Source organism: Solanum stenotomum, chromosome 7, assembly GCF_019186545.1.
Source record: "Solanum stenotomum isolate F172 chromosome 7, ASM1918654v1, whole genome shotgun sequence".
NCBI classification, from domain to species: domain Eukaryota; kingdom Viridiplantae; phylum Streptophyta; class Magnoliopsida; order Solanales; family Solanaceae; genus Solanum; species Solanum stenotomum.
Window position 1 is genome coordinate 49,913,296 of NC_064288.1, and position 17,075 is coordinate 49,930,370.

The 17,075-nt window shown below is 31.1% G+C and overlaps 1 protein-coding gene across 3 annotated transcripts in view; it reads right to left on the reverse strand.

The window, feature by feature from the left end:
• Window positions 1-1,267: 1,267 nt before the first annotated feature.
• LOC125870359 (MLP-like protein 28) overlaps window positions 1,268-17,075 on the reverse strand; it is a 214,051-nt gene continuing 198,243 nt past the window's right edge. Inside the window, exons 1-2 of one of the 3 annotated variants that reach the window (XM_049550774.1) lie at window positions 2,433-2,670; window positions 1,268-1,879 (exon numbers count right to left, since the gene is read on the reverse strand). In XM_049550774.1, the coding sequence (XP_049406731.1) occupies window positions 1,614-1,879; window positions 2,433-2,619 (453 nt within the window). In that variant the 5' untranslated portion in view covers window positions 2,620-2,670 and the 3' untranslated portion in view covers window positions 1,268-1,613. Of the gene's footprint in view, window positions 1,880-2,432; window positions 2,671-17,075 lie in introns of those variants that run through there. The other 2 variants (XM_049550773.1, XM_049550776.1) reach the window with 2 other exon arrangements.

Consider the following 17,075-nt stretch of genomic DNA (forward strand, 5'->3'; position numbering starts at 1 on the left):
TGTTCCTTTTTCCTTCTTGCCAAAAAAAAACTTCATTATAATTTTTTTTCGTAATAACAAAAATTTTTATTAAATGTCACTTGCATTTTGCAGTAAACAACAAATAATGCAAAAAAGAGGGGAAAATTGTTGAAAAGAATATAAAAAGGGTTTAATTGTCCTTTCAATGCTTTTTTTACTGTTGACCCGCTGAATTTTTACATCTGACGCGCCTAATTTGAGTGTATTTCACACATTTTGCCAGGTAGGATCCGAGTGTTTTTTTGTTTAAGTTTTGGATAGTTAAAGTGCCTATTTGTGCACTTACAAAGTTAAAGGTTAAAGTTAAAATTTGAAGCCAAGTTTAGGGGTCAAAATATGTATTATGCCTTTTTTTTTACGTTCTATTGAAACTTTTTTTTTTAACTTTATTCATTATTTTTTTCTCTTTTATTTTTCTATTGATTTCATTTCTTTGTCTTTCGTTTTGATTTAATTTCAAATTTAATTCCAAATGTCTTGTATTTAAAATAAGTTAATTTTGAACCAATATCCAAATGAGTGAAGAAAATCAAATGAAACATAAAAAAATTAAAACGTTAAAATTACATTAAGGACACTTTTAATTATTTCTTTAAAAGAAAATACACATAATTTTTTAAAAATAATTAAAAATTCAAAGATAATAAATTAATTAAAAATAGTTTAAAGTGAGAAAGAAATTAAAATAAATATTTTACAAAGAAAGAAATAACAATAATTAAACATATATAAGTTTTAATATCAATAAATATGTGTACAAACTAATTATAAAGACACCAATAAAAAAATGACATGTGTCCAATTCGTGAATCATCACTTACCTTCAAGAGATTGTGCACACTCTCTATGTCATGTCAGCGTTTGGGGGTATTTATTTCATTTATATTAGTTTAGGGGGGTAAGAGGACTCTAGTTAAGTTTAGGTGTGCATCTGGAATTTTGGTCATAGTGTAGGAGGGCACTTATGGCTTATCTCCTATATAAATATAGGTTCCATTAATATTATAAATTAGTAATTCTTTAAAAGTACAAATATATCTAAGATAATTTAGTGAAATATGATTCTATTGTGTTTTATTTTTGTTAAAATTTAAATATAATTGAAAGTCATCTCTAACATTTTTTTATTGCATCTAAAAGTTCAGATGTTATCTTTTTGAACTGCACCATAAAATTGTAAAAAGCTCTAGATCCATGTCTTATTACACATATGACTATTAAAATTAGGAGGAGGTGAAGAGCAATATATATAAACTTCATACCCATGTCTTATTACACAATACAAAGGTTAACATAGTTGACAACATATCACTTACATGAGAAAGACACAACAAACATATAAAAAAAAAAAAAAAAGTACACAACCAACAAGGATTGTTTTTTTTTACCATACTTTCAAACAACAACAAAGCAAAGTTTATTTATGTAAAGCTCACATGCATATATATGATCCCATTCTAAGTTGATCGGACTATTCAAAAATGTTGTCATATTTGTATCAGATCCTTCAAAAATGCATTATTTTTAAAGAATTTGATACGCACCTGATGACATTTTTGAACAGTCTGAGCAACATAGATCCTATCAATTCATCAATTGGCATGGTGATCATCAATAGCTTTTGTCATACCAACAACGAAGTTCAGCAAATTTATAAGTTCAGGGACATTCTCATTTGGCCTTTCATACTCCAATGTCCAGCTAACCAAATCGATTTCGTCTTTTGTTTCGATATGAAGAGTTGCTTTAAAACTATCATATTTATCTGTTACATCTCCTTCAAATTCTTTGAGTGTGAGCACCTTTTTTTCATGATCTATAGTTTCAAGTATTTGTTTGGAGATCATCTTTTCCCCATCTACCTTACAAAAAAAGAAGAAGTTGGAAATGAGTAACAACATAGAGTTGACATGTTAAAAGACCATCTAAAGAGATTTATCTCAATTATAATCGCTAAAATAGTTGAAAAAACTATCGCAGAAACTTCCAGAAAAAAGGCAGGTTAAAGGCATTCTCTTATCCGTTGAACTTAGATGAGGAGCCGGATGACATTTTTAGTCGATATCAAAAGCGTAAATGAGTTAGGAGCGAAGAGTGTTCGAGAAGATTCAATTGGCCGAAATGAATTTTTAGATTCGCAGATTTATCGACATCAAATTTATAAAAAGAACCAAATTTTTCAAGCAGGTTGTGGATGATAAATCTTTGTAAACACACTGCACTTTTATAGACTGTACCTACTACTCTGTTTTGATAGTAGTTTCTTATTTATTTGTTGTGTTCAATATGATAGTAAAAAATAATATTATTTTAAAAACATCTGTATATATATCTAAAACAAAATTATGAGGATGGAATGAGGGCAAGGGTGGGGTGGGGCTTATTAGGACATTTTTAAATATTTAACTTACCAAGGGTATAGTTCCAACAAATTTTGGATCCAACCGTTCCAATGTCACCTTCAAGAAGTTCAAATCCTTGTACATGCAAAGGGGACATAGTAGAGACATGGTGTGGTTTATTTGTAAAAATATCATGAAACACATCTTTATTAGCCTTCATTTCTACCTTGCCACACAACACAGACTTTAGACCCATTTTACTAAAGATTTGGAAAGAAAAAGATATAGTGACACTATAAGAAATTTGTAGTGGACAAGTGTTGATATCCTTTACAATGATTATTCAACAATATATATAGACTAGAAGGGGGGAGGGAGAGGCTTTTTTTAATCAAAGATGGTATAACATCTTAATCTTGTCCCTTACGACTTTGTATAAATACATTTCTCAAGAAAAGTGACATATATTTCATTTTTCATGCACTTGAATATATATATATATATATATATATATACTATGCAATTATGTTTCAACCACTTATATACTTACTTACTATTCTAAAAAGAAATGTTTATAATGCAAAATCTAAGCTCACGCATGAGCTAATTATTTAAATACGTTGTAATATTATGAATCTGACCAGATTTTGGTGTGTTCAGATATGTCAAGATACATATATTTCAGAATTATGGGTCGAAATTAGGATTATTAATTTGTTCAAAATACATTGTATCCAAATTGATTCACATGTATCTAACTAGGATACATAGAAAAATCTCACTTGCATCTGATCTCCCTTTTCGTTTTCCACTTTCCTATCTCGCTCGCCTATCTAGTATTCCAGATACATGGGAATCACACTAGAATCATATATCTAGTGTGATTGGCATGTGTCTAGGATACACAGACAAATCTCGTTTGCCTCACTTCTGTTCTCGCTCGCCTTCCTCTCCGTATTTCAGTGAATCTAGTAGGAAAAAACAATATGCATGTCTCAAGGTGTATATGACTTAAACTCTGGTATAAAATTATTAGTTAGTAAAATAAAATATAATTATTTCAAACTATAGAAAGAATAAGTAAATATAGTAGAAATATTAATTTTATTAGATAGTTTCTCCAAAATTTATTTGGATTAATAAGATAAAGTCATTTATCTAATTAAGTAACTTCTGAATTGTTATATCTATTATATATAAAAGGTATGCTTAGATTAAAAACCGTAAAAAATATCTTTAATTTTAATAAATAAATAAAATAAAAATATATTTTTAACTATTTATGATAGATTCAGTATAACATATTCGAAGCTATCAACTTCAGTATCCAAAGCAAGTAAAGAAATAGATTTGTCTGATTACCAAACAGATACAATAATAACTTTAATATATTTCTTTGGGTTATAAAAGTCAAAGCAAGGCAAGATATGTAATTTTTTTGTCCAACAATATTCTTTCACGATTAATTTGACATAGGAATTAACCAAGTAAATGATAGAGATAATTTTATCAAATTATCCTTATTAATAAATTATCTAACTATTGAAAAACGAATAGCATTTAATTAGTAAAAGTAAAATAGATACACATGATAAATTATTTATTAATTATATAAACTGAACAAACATTGTTGAATATCCAAAATAATATAGTCGACAAATAAAGATAGTCGAAAAGAATATGTATTCATATATTTGATGAGGCAATTATAAATCTTTTGTCTACTCATTGGTGTTTCCACAATAAGATTCATGTATAACGGAGAAGCGTTCATTAATAAGGTTTTTCTTGTATTTAAGATTTGAATTTGATTTTTTTTTTAAATGTGGAAAAATTATATATTAATTCTGCTTTAATACTTTTTTTGGTAGTTTTCAAATTTAGTTTATGAAAACATGATTTAGTCCTAGATTAGAAGGAGTTAAAATTTCAGATGGTCACTCAATTAATATTTCTTTTCACAGAAAATCACTGAACTTTCATTTATAACCTCAAAATCATTCAACCATGAATTTTTCTTACTGAACGTCACTCAACTTATAGTTCTTTTCATCAGAAAGTCACTCAACTTTCTTTTACAACCTCAAAATTAGTCAACTATGAATATTTATTTCGAAAGTCACTCAATCAATTTAAATGCATTTTTCATTAAATTTTGTTGAAATACAATTTTTATCTTCAATTTTTTTTTAAAAAAATTAATAAGATGCCCATTTAATTATTTTATTAAATTTTGTTGAAACGCCATTTTTTAAAAACTATTTTTAAAAATAAATAAGACGATACGCATAAATTATTATATTAGATTTTGTTAAAATACTATTTTGTTTTAAATTATTCTTTAAATAATAAATATTCATTATTTTATTGAATTTTGTTGAAACGCCATTTTTTAAAAACTATTTTTAAAAATAAATAAGAAGATAGCATAAATTATTATATTAGATTTTTTTGAAATACTATTTTGTTTTAAATTATTTTTTAAATAATAAATATTCATTATTTTATTAAGTTTTGTTGAAATAAATACTTTAATTTAAACTATTTATTTAAAGAAACGATAACTATTGTGATTCTAATATAAAAATAATAAGGTTTACACAGTAAGATATTTTTAAATCGAAAATGATTAATTATCTTAAATTTAAACCCTAACATTTCGGAAAAGGGTTAAAACTACCCTTAAACTATCTGAAATAGCTTAAATATACCCTTAAACTATATTTCGGCTCAAAAATACTCTTCCCGTCAAACTATTGGGTCACACCTACCCTTCTAGTTAACGGAAGTATCCAGGTGTGTGTTAAATGACACATGGACACCACATGGATGCCACATGTGTATGCCAAACAAACCCCACCTCCACATAGACGACTATTGAAAAGGGTCAAAACTACCCTTAAATTATTCAAAACAGCTTAAATATACCCTTAAACTATATTTCAGCTCAAAATTGTCCTTTCCGTCTAACTATTGGATCACACTTGCCCTTCTGTTTAACAAAAACATCCATGTGTGTGCTAAAATGTCACATGGACTTCACATTTGCACGCCAAAAACACACCCACCTCCACATATACGACTTAAAGCCCTAATTTCACTCTTTTCCCCCTAATTTCATCCTTTTCTTATTTGGGTATATCTATATGAATATATAATATACATTGACTCAATTCAGTTCCATTTTATTCCGTACCTAATATGTTGTACTTTGAAGATCACAACTTAAACAAAATTCAAATTAATTCTGCTATCTAATCCTTAAATCATCTCTTATATTGATGTTTCTTTAACTTTCCATAAAATCTAAAACATCCTTAACAGACATTTAGAGCATCTTCAGGATTAGGGACCACAAAAGCTCAAAACTTGAACAAAAATAGGGTAATTGGTAAAAAAAAAAAAATTAAGAAATATGTAAGGACTTACTAGGTCTTCATTGATGTAGTAGCAATCGAAGGTGTCATCCCATCCGTTCGTCAAGTTTTCCTCATTAGCGAATCGATGTTGATTAATTAAATGAGTGTGTTTATATTATACCTCAGATCGTTTCTTTTATTGTATTTGAAATGGTCATCAAATTGCAATTTCTCTACTTCATTCGGTTACGTATACAAGTTTCTGCAAATGTTTTTCTTTTTTTGGTTCAATATATACTTTTCAGGATGAAATGAGAGGAAAAAGAGTGCAATTAGAGCTGTAAATCGTCTATGTGGAGGTGAGGTATGTTTGACGTGCACATGTGGAGTCCATGTGGCATTTTAGCACACACGTGGATGTTTTTGTTAAACAAAAGGGCAAGTGTGGTCCAATAGTTAAACGGGAAGGACATTTTTGAGCCGAAATATAGTTTAAGGGTATATTTAAGCTATTTTGAAAAGTTTAAGGGTAGTTTTGACCCTTTTCCGTAGTCGTCTATGTGGAGGTGGGGTCTGTTTGGCGTGCACATGTGGCATCCATTTGGCGTCCGTGGCATTTAACACACGCATGGATACTTTCGTTAACTAGAAGGGTAGGTGTGGCCCAATAGTTTGACGAGAAGGGTATTTTTGAGCCGAAATATAGTTTAATTGTATATTTAAATTATTTCAGATAGTTTAAGGGTAGTTTTGATCCTTTTCCGTTAACATTTTAATAACAATCAAATATCTTTCTCTCTCATCAATTTCCCCTAATTTACAACCCAACAGTAATTCATGTTGGGCATAATTGAAAATTGATATCCAAATATCTTGAGGCTTATGTTGAAGAATTGGAGAAACTTGCTATATCCCTTCTAGGTTGTCTAGCAAAAACTTTAAAAATTGATAGAGGTAATGCTAAAAATGTATGAGAAGGGAATGCAATCAGTGAGGATGAACTATTATCCACCATACCCTAAACCGGAGTTGGGACTCACTCAGATGGCAGTGCAATTACCATAGTTCATCAAGTTGATGGATTGCAAGTCAAACGGGATGGTGTTTGGATCCCAGTGAAGTTCATTCCTAATGCATTTGTTGTGAACATTAGAGTCTCGAAATGCCTACGGACACGAAGCTTCTCAGTTAAGTTTCTACTGATATACGATACACTTATTTAGCTACGCATATATTAGTGTTTATATTAGATGCACTTAGTGTTCTTTTAAAAACCGAATAATAGTATAAGTGTACTAACACGAGACTAATTAGTTTGTTCATGATGAGACTTGACAAAGTGATGCTTCCATAATTGAGATGCAAATCTAACTCTATAAATGCATGTAACATAGTATAATATGTATGGAATAGCCAGCCTTTGCAAACCTCGCCTCTTTTAGAGTCCCTCAACATACACATCAAATCTGAGTTTTACGAGCCCCTGCCAGGCTTGAGCTAAGCTATTTTGCTGAAGTACATAACATCAATTTGCCAAGTTGGATTCCAAACATCATGTTTTCCAGATCTCAAGAATGTTAGTATTGTCGGTTGCGCGCCTAATGACACTTTTGAAGGTGTGGTCTGAAGTGGGGTTTTGTAAGCTTTTCGAACCTTGAAGTTTCTACTAAAGAAAATGCAATGGCTTTCAGAGGTTTGTTATTGTAGCAAAGAGAAGAAAACGTTGCATTTGTTCAAAAAATTGTGTCCCGACATTTATCACAATTGACTAAGAAACTGTTAGACATCCCAAAATCATCAAAAAATTTCATGATTATTTATCAAGAGATTGTTTAATCAACCATGATAAATAATCACAAAATTTGTTGTGAAATTTCTAGCCGCACAATAAATATACATTTATCGACAATATATAAGATGTTTTTAGCCGCTAAAAGCTATTTTTGTTGTAGTGGCATGACCATGCTAGAAACACCTAATATTTTATCTTTTGATTTACTCGATGGTAATCTGAACTTGTAGTATTACAAACGTTATGATGGATGCTTGGTTCCTTGGAAGCCTTAATTGCACTCTAGACATTGCATATGTGCTTCGAATTTTTTTGCAATTTTTGTTTACTTGGAACTACCAAGATTGGCAAACTTACAAATCAAATGGTTTCTCATACAACTAAAAAAAAGACTTAACATATAATTTTTTTTGTTATATATATAGAAAAGGTGTTGAACCTTGCACTAATTTGGTTTGTCATATTTTGAAACTCTGGTTGCGCCACAGAAAATGGAAGAATATGAGGTTGTCGGTATGAGGTATGAATCGAACCTCCAATCTATCGATTTATCTTATAACAATCTTCTTGTGGGATCATTATGTATGAAGTACAGTTGAGTTAAAGATTGAATTGTGATATGAAAACTTGAAATTTGTGGATTTTCATTTCAGGATTATTAATTGTTTTTTGGTGTCTAATTAATGTCCTAAGAATTACTATGGTGAAGTTGATCAATTCATTATGAAAAACCACGGGTGAGATCATTGTCTTTCGGATTTTATTAATTTGTAGTGGTATTTGGTGTTGTTTCTGCCATTGAGGCAAATCTTGATCTTAATTGCTTGCATGAAATGAATGTGAAACAACATCTACAGCAATTCCTATATTGAAAATATTTAGACAGTTATGATCTTTAGTGTGTCCATAGGAAGTGGACACAAAATGACTTTCATCATAGCAAATACATCATTTTTAAGCTTAATTTAGTTCCCAGACTAGCATGTTACATGTAATCATAGATTCACGTCAAACTTAAGTAAATGAATAGAGGACAAGAAAGACTTAATTAAGTCATGTAACATGCAACTTATTACAGTAGTTATTTTAAGTATTTTCTTTCAAAGTTTTAAAAAGAGAGGTGAGCGAAAATACAAATTTTTAGTGCTTTAGGATCTACTTCCGTCATCTACAGATTTTATTGAAATTTTTATAAAACTAATACTTTTAAATCATTTGAAAATTGGAGAAGCTCGATGATTAATTTATATTGTGGAGGGTCAAAATTGGGTGTCAACATTTGAAATGGGCATCAAATTGCAATTTCTCTACTTCATTCGGTTACATATACAAGTTTCTGCAAATGTTTTTCTTTTTTTGATTCAATATATACTTTTCAGGATGAAATGAGAGGAAAAAGAGTGCAATTAGAGCTTTAAGTCGTCTATGTGGAGGTGAGGTATGTTTGACGTGCACATGTGGAGTCCATGTGGCATTTTAGCACACACATGGATGTTTTTGTTAAACAAAAGGGCAAGTGTGGTCCAATAGTTAGACGGGAAGGACATTTTTTAGTCGAAATATAGTTTAAGGGTATATTTAAGCTATTTTGAAAAGTTTAAGGGTAGTTTTGACCCTTTTCCGTAGTCATCTATGTGGAGGTGGTGTCTGTTTGGCGTGCACATGTGGCATCCAAACGTTGTGAACTTTCTAGCCTTGTTCAAAACATTGTGTCCCGGCATTTATCACAGTTGACTAAGAAATTGTTAGACATCCCAAAATCATCAACAAATTTCATGATTATTTATCAAGAGATTGTTTAATCAACCATGATAAATAATCATAAAATTTGTTGTGAAATTTCTAGCCACACAATAAATATACATTTATCGACAAAATAAAAGATGTTTCTAGCCGCTAAAAGCTATTTTTGTTGTAGTGGCATGACCATGCTAGAAACACCTAATATTTTATCTTTTGATTTACTCGGTGGTAATCTGAACTTGTAGTATTCCAAACATTATGATGGATGCTTCGTTCCTTGGAAGCCTTAATTGTACTCTAGACATTGCATATGTGCTTGGAATTTTTTTGCAATTTTTGTTTACTTGGAACTACCAAGATTGGCAAACTTACAAATCAAATACAACTAACAAAAAGACTTAACATATAATTTTTTTTGTTATATATATAGAAAAGGTGTTGAACCTTGCACTAATTTGGTTTGTCATATTTTGAAACTCTGGTTGCGCCACAGAAGATGGAAGAATATGAGGTTGTCGGTATGAGGTATGAATCGAACCCCCAATCTATCGATTTATCTTATAACAATCTTCTTGTGGGGATCATTATGTATGAAGTACAGTTGAGTTAAAGATTGAATTGTGATGAAATTTGTGGGTTTTCATTTCAGGATTATTAATTGTTTTTTGGTGTCTAATTAATATGTCCTAAGAATTACTATGGTGAAGTTTATCAATTCATTATGAAAAAGCACGGGTGAGGTCATTGTCTTTCGGATTTTATTAATCTGTAGTGGTATTTGGTGTTGTTTCTGCCATTGAGGCAAATCTTGATCGTAATTGCTTGCACGAAATGAATGTGAAACAACATCTACAGCAATTCCTATATTGAAAATATTTAGACAGTTATGATCTTTAGTGTGTCCATAGGAAGTGGACACAAAATGACTTTCATCATATCAAATACATCATTTTTAAGCTTAATTTAGTTCCCAGACTAGCATGTAATCATAGATTCACATCAAACTTAATTAAATGAATCGAGGACAAGAAAGACTTAATTAAGTCATGTAACATGCAACTTATTACAGTAGTTATTTTAAGTATTTTCTTTCAAAGTTTTAAAAAGAGAGGTGAGCGAAAATACAAATTTTTAGTGCTTTAGGATCTACTTCCTTCATCTACAGATTTTATTGAAATTTTTATAAAAATAACTCAGTTGTTCTGTTTGTTTAACTTTAGCAGAAATTTTGAATTACTATTACTACATATTTCTACTATATAGAAGCATGAAGAGCCAGGATGACCATAGCATAATTTTATTGTACACCGTGACACTTGAGTTTCGAGTAAAACTATGATCACTGTGCTCTCTTGTGTCTTGACATTGATCAAGCTCATTTTCATATCACATTGTAGACAGATGGTTAAATAATTAGATCAAATGAAGCTGAACTTGCTTCTAGGAATATCAGTGATGCATTTACACCAACAAGTATTTGTAAGCTTTGCAATTATTTCACTGTCCATGGCCCTTTCCTTCACGACTGAAAAATTGTTGCAATTCAGGGGACTTCAGGGTTGAAGGATCCATGGAATTCTCAAGGAAGCAAATGTTTGTTTTGCTTATTTCGTGGGGCAGAGTAAGATTTCTTAAAGGAGATTTATTTTAAGTTGGTGTTTGTTGATTGAGCATTGGAAGCTTGATTCTGGAAATCTCAGTGTTAATAGTAGAAGCTAGAACTATTTAACTTTCTTGATTATAACTTCATACTACATATCAATATGAGAATTTTTTTCAATTCAAAACTGAGAATATTCATTGTTACCAAATAAAATATGAATTCAATGGTGTCTTCCTATTGAATTTGCAGTGTGGTGCATGACATATTTCGGTTACTTCAATTTAAGCTTATCAGAGGACATAATCAATGCTCAAATAAGATGTAAGAAAATAGAACACATAGTTGTGTGATGTCTCTTTTCGGTTTTGAAATAACCTATTGATATTTGTCAATGACAATTACGATGGTTGCATTTAAAGTTCACGACTTGCAAAAAAACACAAAATATTAATTTAAGAGTTAAGACTGTTGTTCCTTTAGTGCAGTGAAAAATCTATGAAGAAATAATGTGAGGAATGATTACATTAGCGCTTTGATTTATATTGAATTAAATCTTAACGCTTTTTCCCTTCTTTTATTGATGTTGAGTTGTAATTATATGTCTAATGATTAGCTGCTCTCTATCACATGAATCACATATGGTGGAGAAGAATACAATCAGGTTAAAAGTTTCAAGCTATTACAGAAAAAAATAGTAATATATTGACCTAATAAAACAAGGTACATATGGCTTAGAGCCAACTCATTCATATGTCTCCTTGTTTGTGTCTAAAGATATTTGTTTTCTAATAGCTATTATTCTATAGAAATGGGTGCATAGGTAGCATGCGTACTGCTATAATTTCATGTTAGGGATCTCCTCCTTGAGAAAAAAGTTTCTAAAGCATATCTTATACGTACTGTTTCTGTCTTTTGATAGTTCTCCTCTCAATTATTGAAACTATCATTAAAAACCTTATCCTCTAGAAAGATTTTGCTATTACCGACATCTTGTATTTGCAATGTCTTCAACTTGTCCTTCCTTTTTTTTTGGGTTATTTGTGGATCAGAGTACTTATTCCTTTTCTTTGTTCCAGAGTTGTGCAAGTGAACTTATCTTTCTCCCTCCTTCCTTGGAAATATACTAATGCACGTTTATAGGTATCTGTTCAGTTTTTCTGATAGGACGTTAAGGCTATACTCTACACCAGTTTTATGCCATAAATATAGGATTGTATTTACTTAGAAAATAATTTACTTTTAACAACTCTAGCATCAAATAATGATAGTTGCGACTTGCGATGCAAATTTGGTTGACGATATTTGGAATGAGTACGAGGCATATGTGAATCTTCTTATCAGAAAATCACTGCCAATGAAACTGTGTTTAACATGGCATATGGCCATGGGTGATACTACTTGAAGCTTGAATTTGTTTTGCCCCACTTTTGTATGTGATAAAAGATCTTTTTAGACAAAAATTGAGTTTTGATAGATTTTTAGGTAAAACTATTTCTGCCGCAAGTGTTTGAAAATAAATTATTTTTTCCCTATGGAAATCGTTTTTGAATAAAAAATTCAGTATCTTCTGACGAATTGATTAAACTACTAGAGTTCTCCTTTTAAAGCTCGAAGTTTGTTAGATCGTGATTTTATGGCGACATAGTTTGTGAGTTCAAGAGTATACTCTGTTTGACAGAGAACTTTCCGTCCTTATGGTCCCTCCATCTCGAGAGGTTAAGAGTGATCCAATAAAAAATTCTCTCATCTGTGGTTCCTTTTGAAAGTTCTCCTAGTAATTTATACTGAGTTTATGTCCAAGTATGTTCATGAAAGAGCAAAATAGAGGGAACTTATTGTTAAAGCTGGACTCTGAAAAATGAATATTGTCTATCTTGTCAATCTCCCAGAAGTAAATACAGGTATTACTATTTGCTTGTTTGCATTTGATAATCAATTGTTTCAATAATTTTGTGACTTAGTTTTGTTCACCTTGAACAATTTTACTTGATAGAAAACTATTCTAACATTCCAATGTTACTTTTGTGTTCTTGTACTACTTATCATATCTGAATTTACATGACTACATAATAGCTTTATTAGGTGAAATGTATAAAAAAAAATCATGAAAACAACGACTTTTATTCACACTTCAATTCACGATACTAAAGATGTGTCTTTTTTTTTTTCTCTCGACTTAGTAGGTCCTTTATTCATTTTAATGAATAGAGAAAAGTTGGGCTCTAACTTCCCAAGGAATTATGATTTTTCAGCATTAAAAATATACAACCTTAGACTACAATTACTACTGGTGCTTCTATTCCAGCATAATTAGTGGTTTATGAGCTACATATATTTTGCGCAAATATGAATGTTACAAAATGTTAGCATGTTCTTCACCATGTTTCATTAGAGCAGAATATTAAATACATATGAAAGCATGTCTCATGTACTGCATGTGTAGTTATGTTCATCCTTATTTCTTTTAGTTTCAATTAAGAAATAAAGTTTTACTCCTACTGCTATGCTCTAAATTTGGAGCAGGTGTTTGATACAAAAATGTTTTTTTTTTTTTCATAAAAAATTAAAAGGGAAAATTTGTTGAAACTAAACTATGATATTGGGCTCATGCTTAGCACGGGCAAAACTCATCTAGTATATATATAAATTAGGAGGAGACAAAAGAGCAATTTATACAAACATCATACCACTGTCTTATTACACAACAGAAATGTTAACATAGTTGACAACATCTCTCTTACACGAGAAAGACAACAAACATTAAAAAAAAAGTACACAACCAACAAGGATTGTTTTCTTTTACCATACTTTCAAACAACAACAAAGCAAAGTTTATTTATGTAAAGCTCACATGCTTATATATGATCCCATCCTAAGTTGCTCGGACTATTCATAAATATTGTCACATTTGTATCAGATCCTTCAAAAATACACTATTTTTAAAGAATTTGATACGCACCTGATGACATTTTTTAAGAGTCTGAGCAACATAAATCTTATTAATTCATCAATTGGCATGGTGATCATCAATAGCTTTTGTCATACCAACAACGAAGTTCAGCAAATTTATAAGTTCAGGGACATTCTCATTTGGCTTTTCATACTACAATGTCCAGCTAACCAAATCGATTTTGGTTTTTGTTTCGATATGAAGAGTTGCTTTAAAACTATCATATTTATCTGTTACATCTCCTTCAAATTCTATGAGTGTAAGCACCTTTTTTTCATGATCTATAGTTTCAAGTATTTGTTTGAAGATCTTTTCCCCATTTGCTTACAGAAAAAAAAAAGAATTGGAAATGAAAAAAATAGAGTTGACATGTTGAAAGACCATCTAAAGAGTTTTATCTCAATCATAATTGCTAAAATAGTTGAAAGGTATTGATCAAATGTTTATGAGATGTCTTCATTAACCTATTGAAAGAACCTCATATGAACTTTCATGCACAGACAAATTTAAATTCACATTACATGTGGTATGTTCCATTGTTTTGACATTGACAAATCAATACTTTAGTAAAGCTTGGATTATTCCATGAGTTTCAAAAAGGTCTAGGAAAAACAAGTATATCATAGAGAAATTCACTACGACTACTAATATAAAAGACTAAGCGAGATAGTTCTCAACTACCTAACTAACCTTGTATATTCAAGATTAAGCTTACTTTTTTGTACATATAGTAGATATTTAATCCCTTTAGCTTCTTCATATTTAAACTCCCTCATTAAAATTTTTGTCTCCGCCACGACTTATATGAACTATATGACCACTATTCCTAAAAAAATGTGATGTAAAGAACGTAAGAAACCAAATAGGAACAATCAAATCAACTGGTAAAACAATGTCTACATTCATATTATATAGGTCATTCTCAAGATAGAAAAAGTGAACATTAAGAATCAATTGGACATCTCATTTTGTGGTTTATTATTAATGTTCATTATCTTATTCAAAAGTTTTTTAAAATCCTTTAACAATAGATGTGCATGTACTTCTGAACTGGAAAAATAAGATATCTGCAGCAGCAACAGTACCATTTCAGTAGTGGAGTATGTGGTGTAATGTCTAGATTTTGGGAGATATAAAGCAAGAAATATTTTCTTGAGGATAATATATCTGCACCAACATTATCCAAACACACTAAATATTCATGAACTTGTAGTATTGCATTATAACATGGACAAATATTGTGTTATACAATTTTTAATGATTTAAGTATATACTATATAGTTGAATAAAACTTACTTCTCCAACAAAGAACCTTGAAGCACTTGTTCCAGAATATCTTGCTTCTGACTCTCCATCTCATATTACCAAGGGCTGAATCTTAGTAGTAAGTTCAACCTGTCACTTACAATACACCATCATGTATTGAAGCTAATCGATGCGACTAGGGATGAAACAAGTTTTTTTGCGCTTCTTTTGGTATTAATTTCTAAAATAACAACTCATAAATACACCACGTGATAGAATTATACTCCATTTTTTGTTTCCCACTCAATATTTGGCATCCACTGGGATTCCAATTAATTTGGATCCGCGCATCGTAAACATTCAAGGGGGAAGCGCTCCTTTACACAAGATTTAGTTTCACACCCCATGGCTCAAACTTGAGATGTATCTCTAATTAAGGGTGGATGGATCTTATGCATCCCACCGCCACCCTTGTTGGTTATATATATATACATATAAACAAATCCATATCCAGCTCTAAAGGATGATATAACTAGATTGTTCTCAAAGTAAAAAAGTTATCAATCTTGGAAACTAGAAGAAGTTTGGTGTAGAAAAATGTCAATCACAAATTTTATGTCATATCAATGTTTCATCTAATGCTCCTAACCCCCAAACAATGCAAACCAAAACTGGAGACGAAGGGAAAAGAAGTTAGTAAATGAGACAACAAATAAAGATTAGTTGTGATTGTAGACCATGTGGCAATAGCTTTTGGAATTTGTCTTGGAGCTTTTGGCTCTTTTAGTTTATCTCATTTCAATTTCCTCTATCCACCAAAAGTCAAATTTTCATAAACTTAAAGGTCAGAAAATGTGCTTGAATTTGTTTTTTGGATGACCCAGAAATCCGTCTGGGGCTAACCTTTTAGGACCAACTACAACTCTCAAAACTCAGAGATACTGAGGCATGCACCCCTTTACCATTCTCCACTTAAATACTAGGCCTAGTTCTTATGGCGCTGGACTTGAATTCACAATCCAAGTCACAAGTCCATCAACCTTAGTCGCTTGAACCAAGTCCAGTCATGTGGCTAACAACTCAAATTGAATTACAATATAGGGGATAACAGAACATTTGTTTACCCTTTTTTCGAACAAATAGTAATAATATTAACCATCAAAATGCATAGCAATCAGCTCTTCCTATAAGAAGCTCACACTAGCTAGATTGTATGCAAAGTATGAAGCTATAACAGTTTTAGTACGGCATTAATAGATAGGTTTCTACAAAAAACATGTCAGGCGGAGCTTGTCACAAGATATGTACAGTAGCTCCCAAGGGTTCGGTCATTCAACAATTCAAGTGGTACATGAGTTGAGTTTAGAAAAGTTCAGTTTCTACCTATCTCTGTCATGCTCTAATGCTCTCCTTCCCTTTAGAACTATAAAGGGCAGTGGTAACTTCCTTTTTCCTTTATCTACACTTTGGCCGAAGACAGATCTCAAGGAACTCTGTCCATTTGATCTAAGTCCTGATCTTCTTCTGAATTACCTATACTATTCAAAACTACGCCTAAATATAAAAACTGCTAGTACACAATTCCGAGGGGTAGGGACGTGGGTGTACAAAGGGTGTATCTCTTTAGGCCTACACCTAAAAAGATGAAAACATTGTACACTGGAGCAGAGAGAATGTTTCATGACACTAAAGGTTAAGCCAGTTGCTGTCAAAACTCTGATTCTCATGCCAGATATGGCAAATGATTAATGATGCAAAATATACTAAGAGATTTCACTTTAAACACTATTGAGTCTACAACTTTCAAGAGACTCAACAGGGGCGGAGCTACAGGTATGAAAGGGTGGTCAGCCGAACACCCTTCGCCGGAGAATTATACTGTGTATATAGGTAAAATACTGTGTAATAACTGGATATATAATTAATTGAACACCCTAAAATACTACAAAGGTTAGTGGTCTGGTGGTGAGTGTGTTCATTTATGAGTAAGAGGTCAGCGGTTCAATCCTCACTTGTGGCA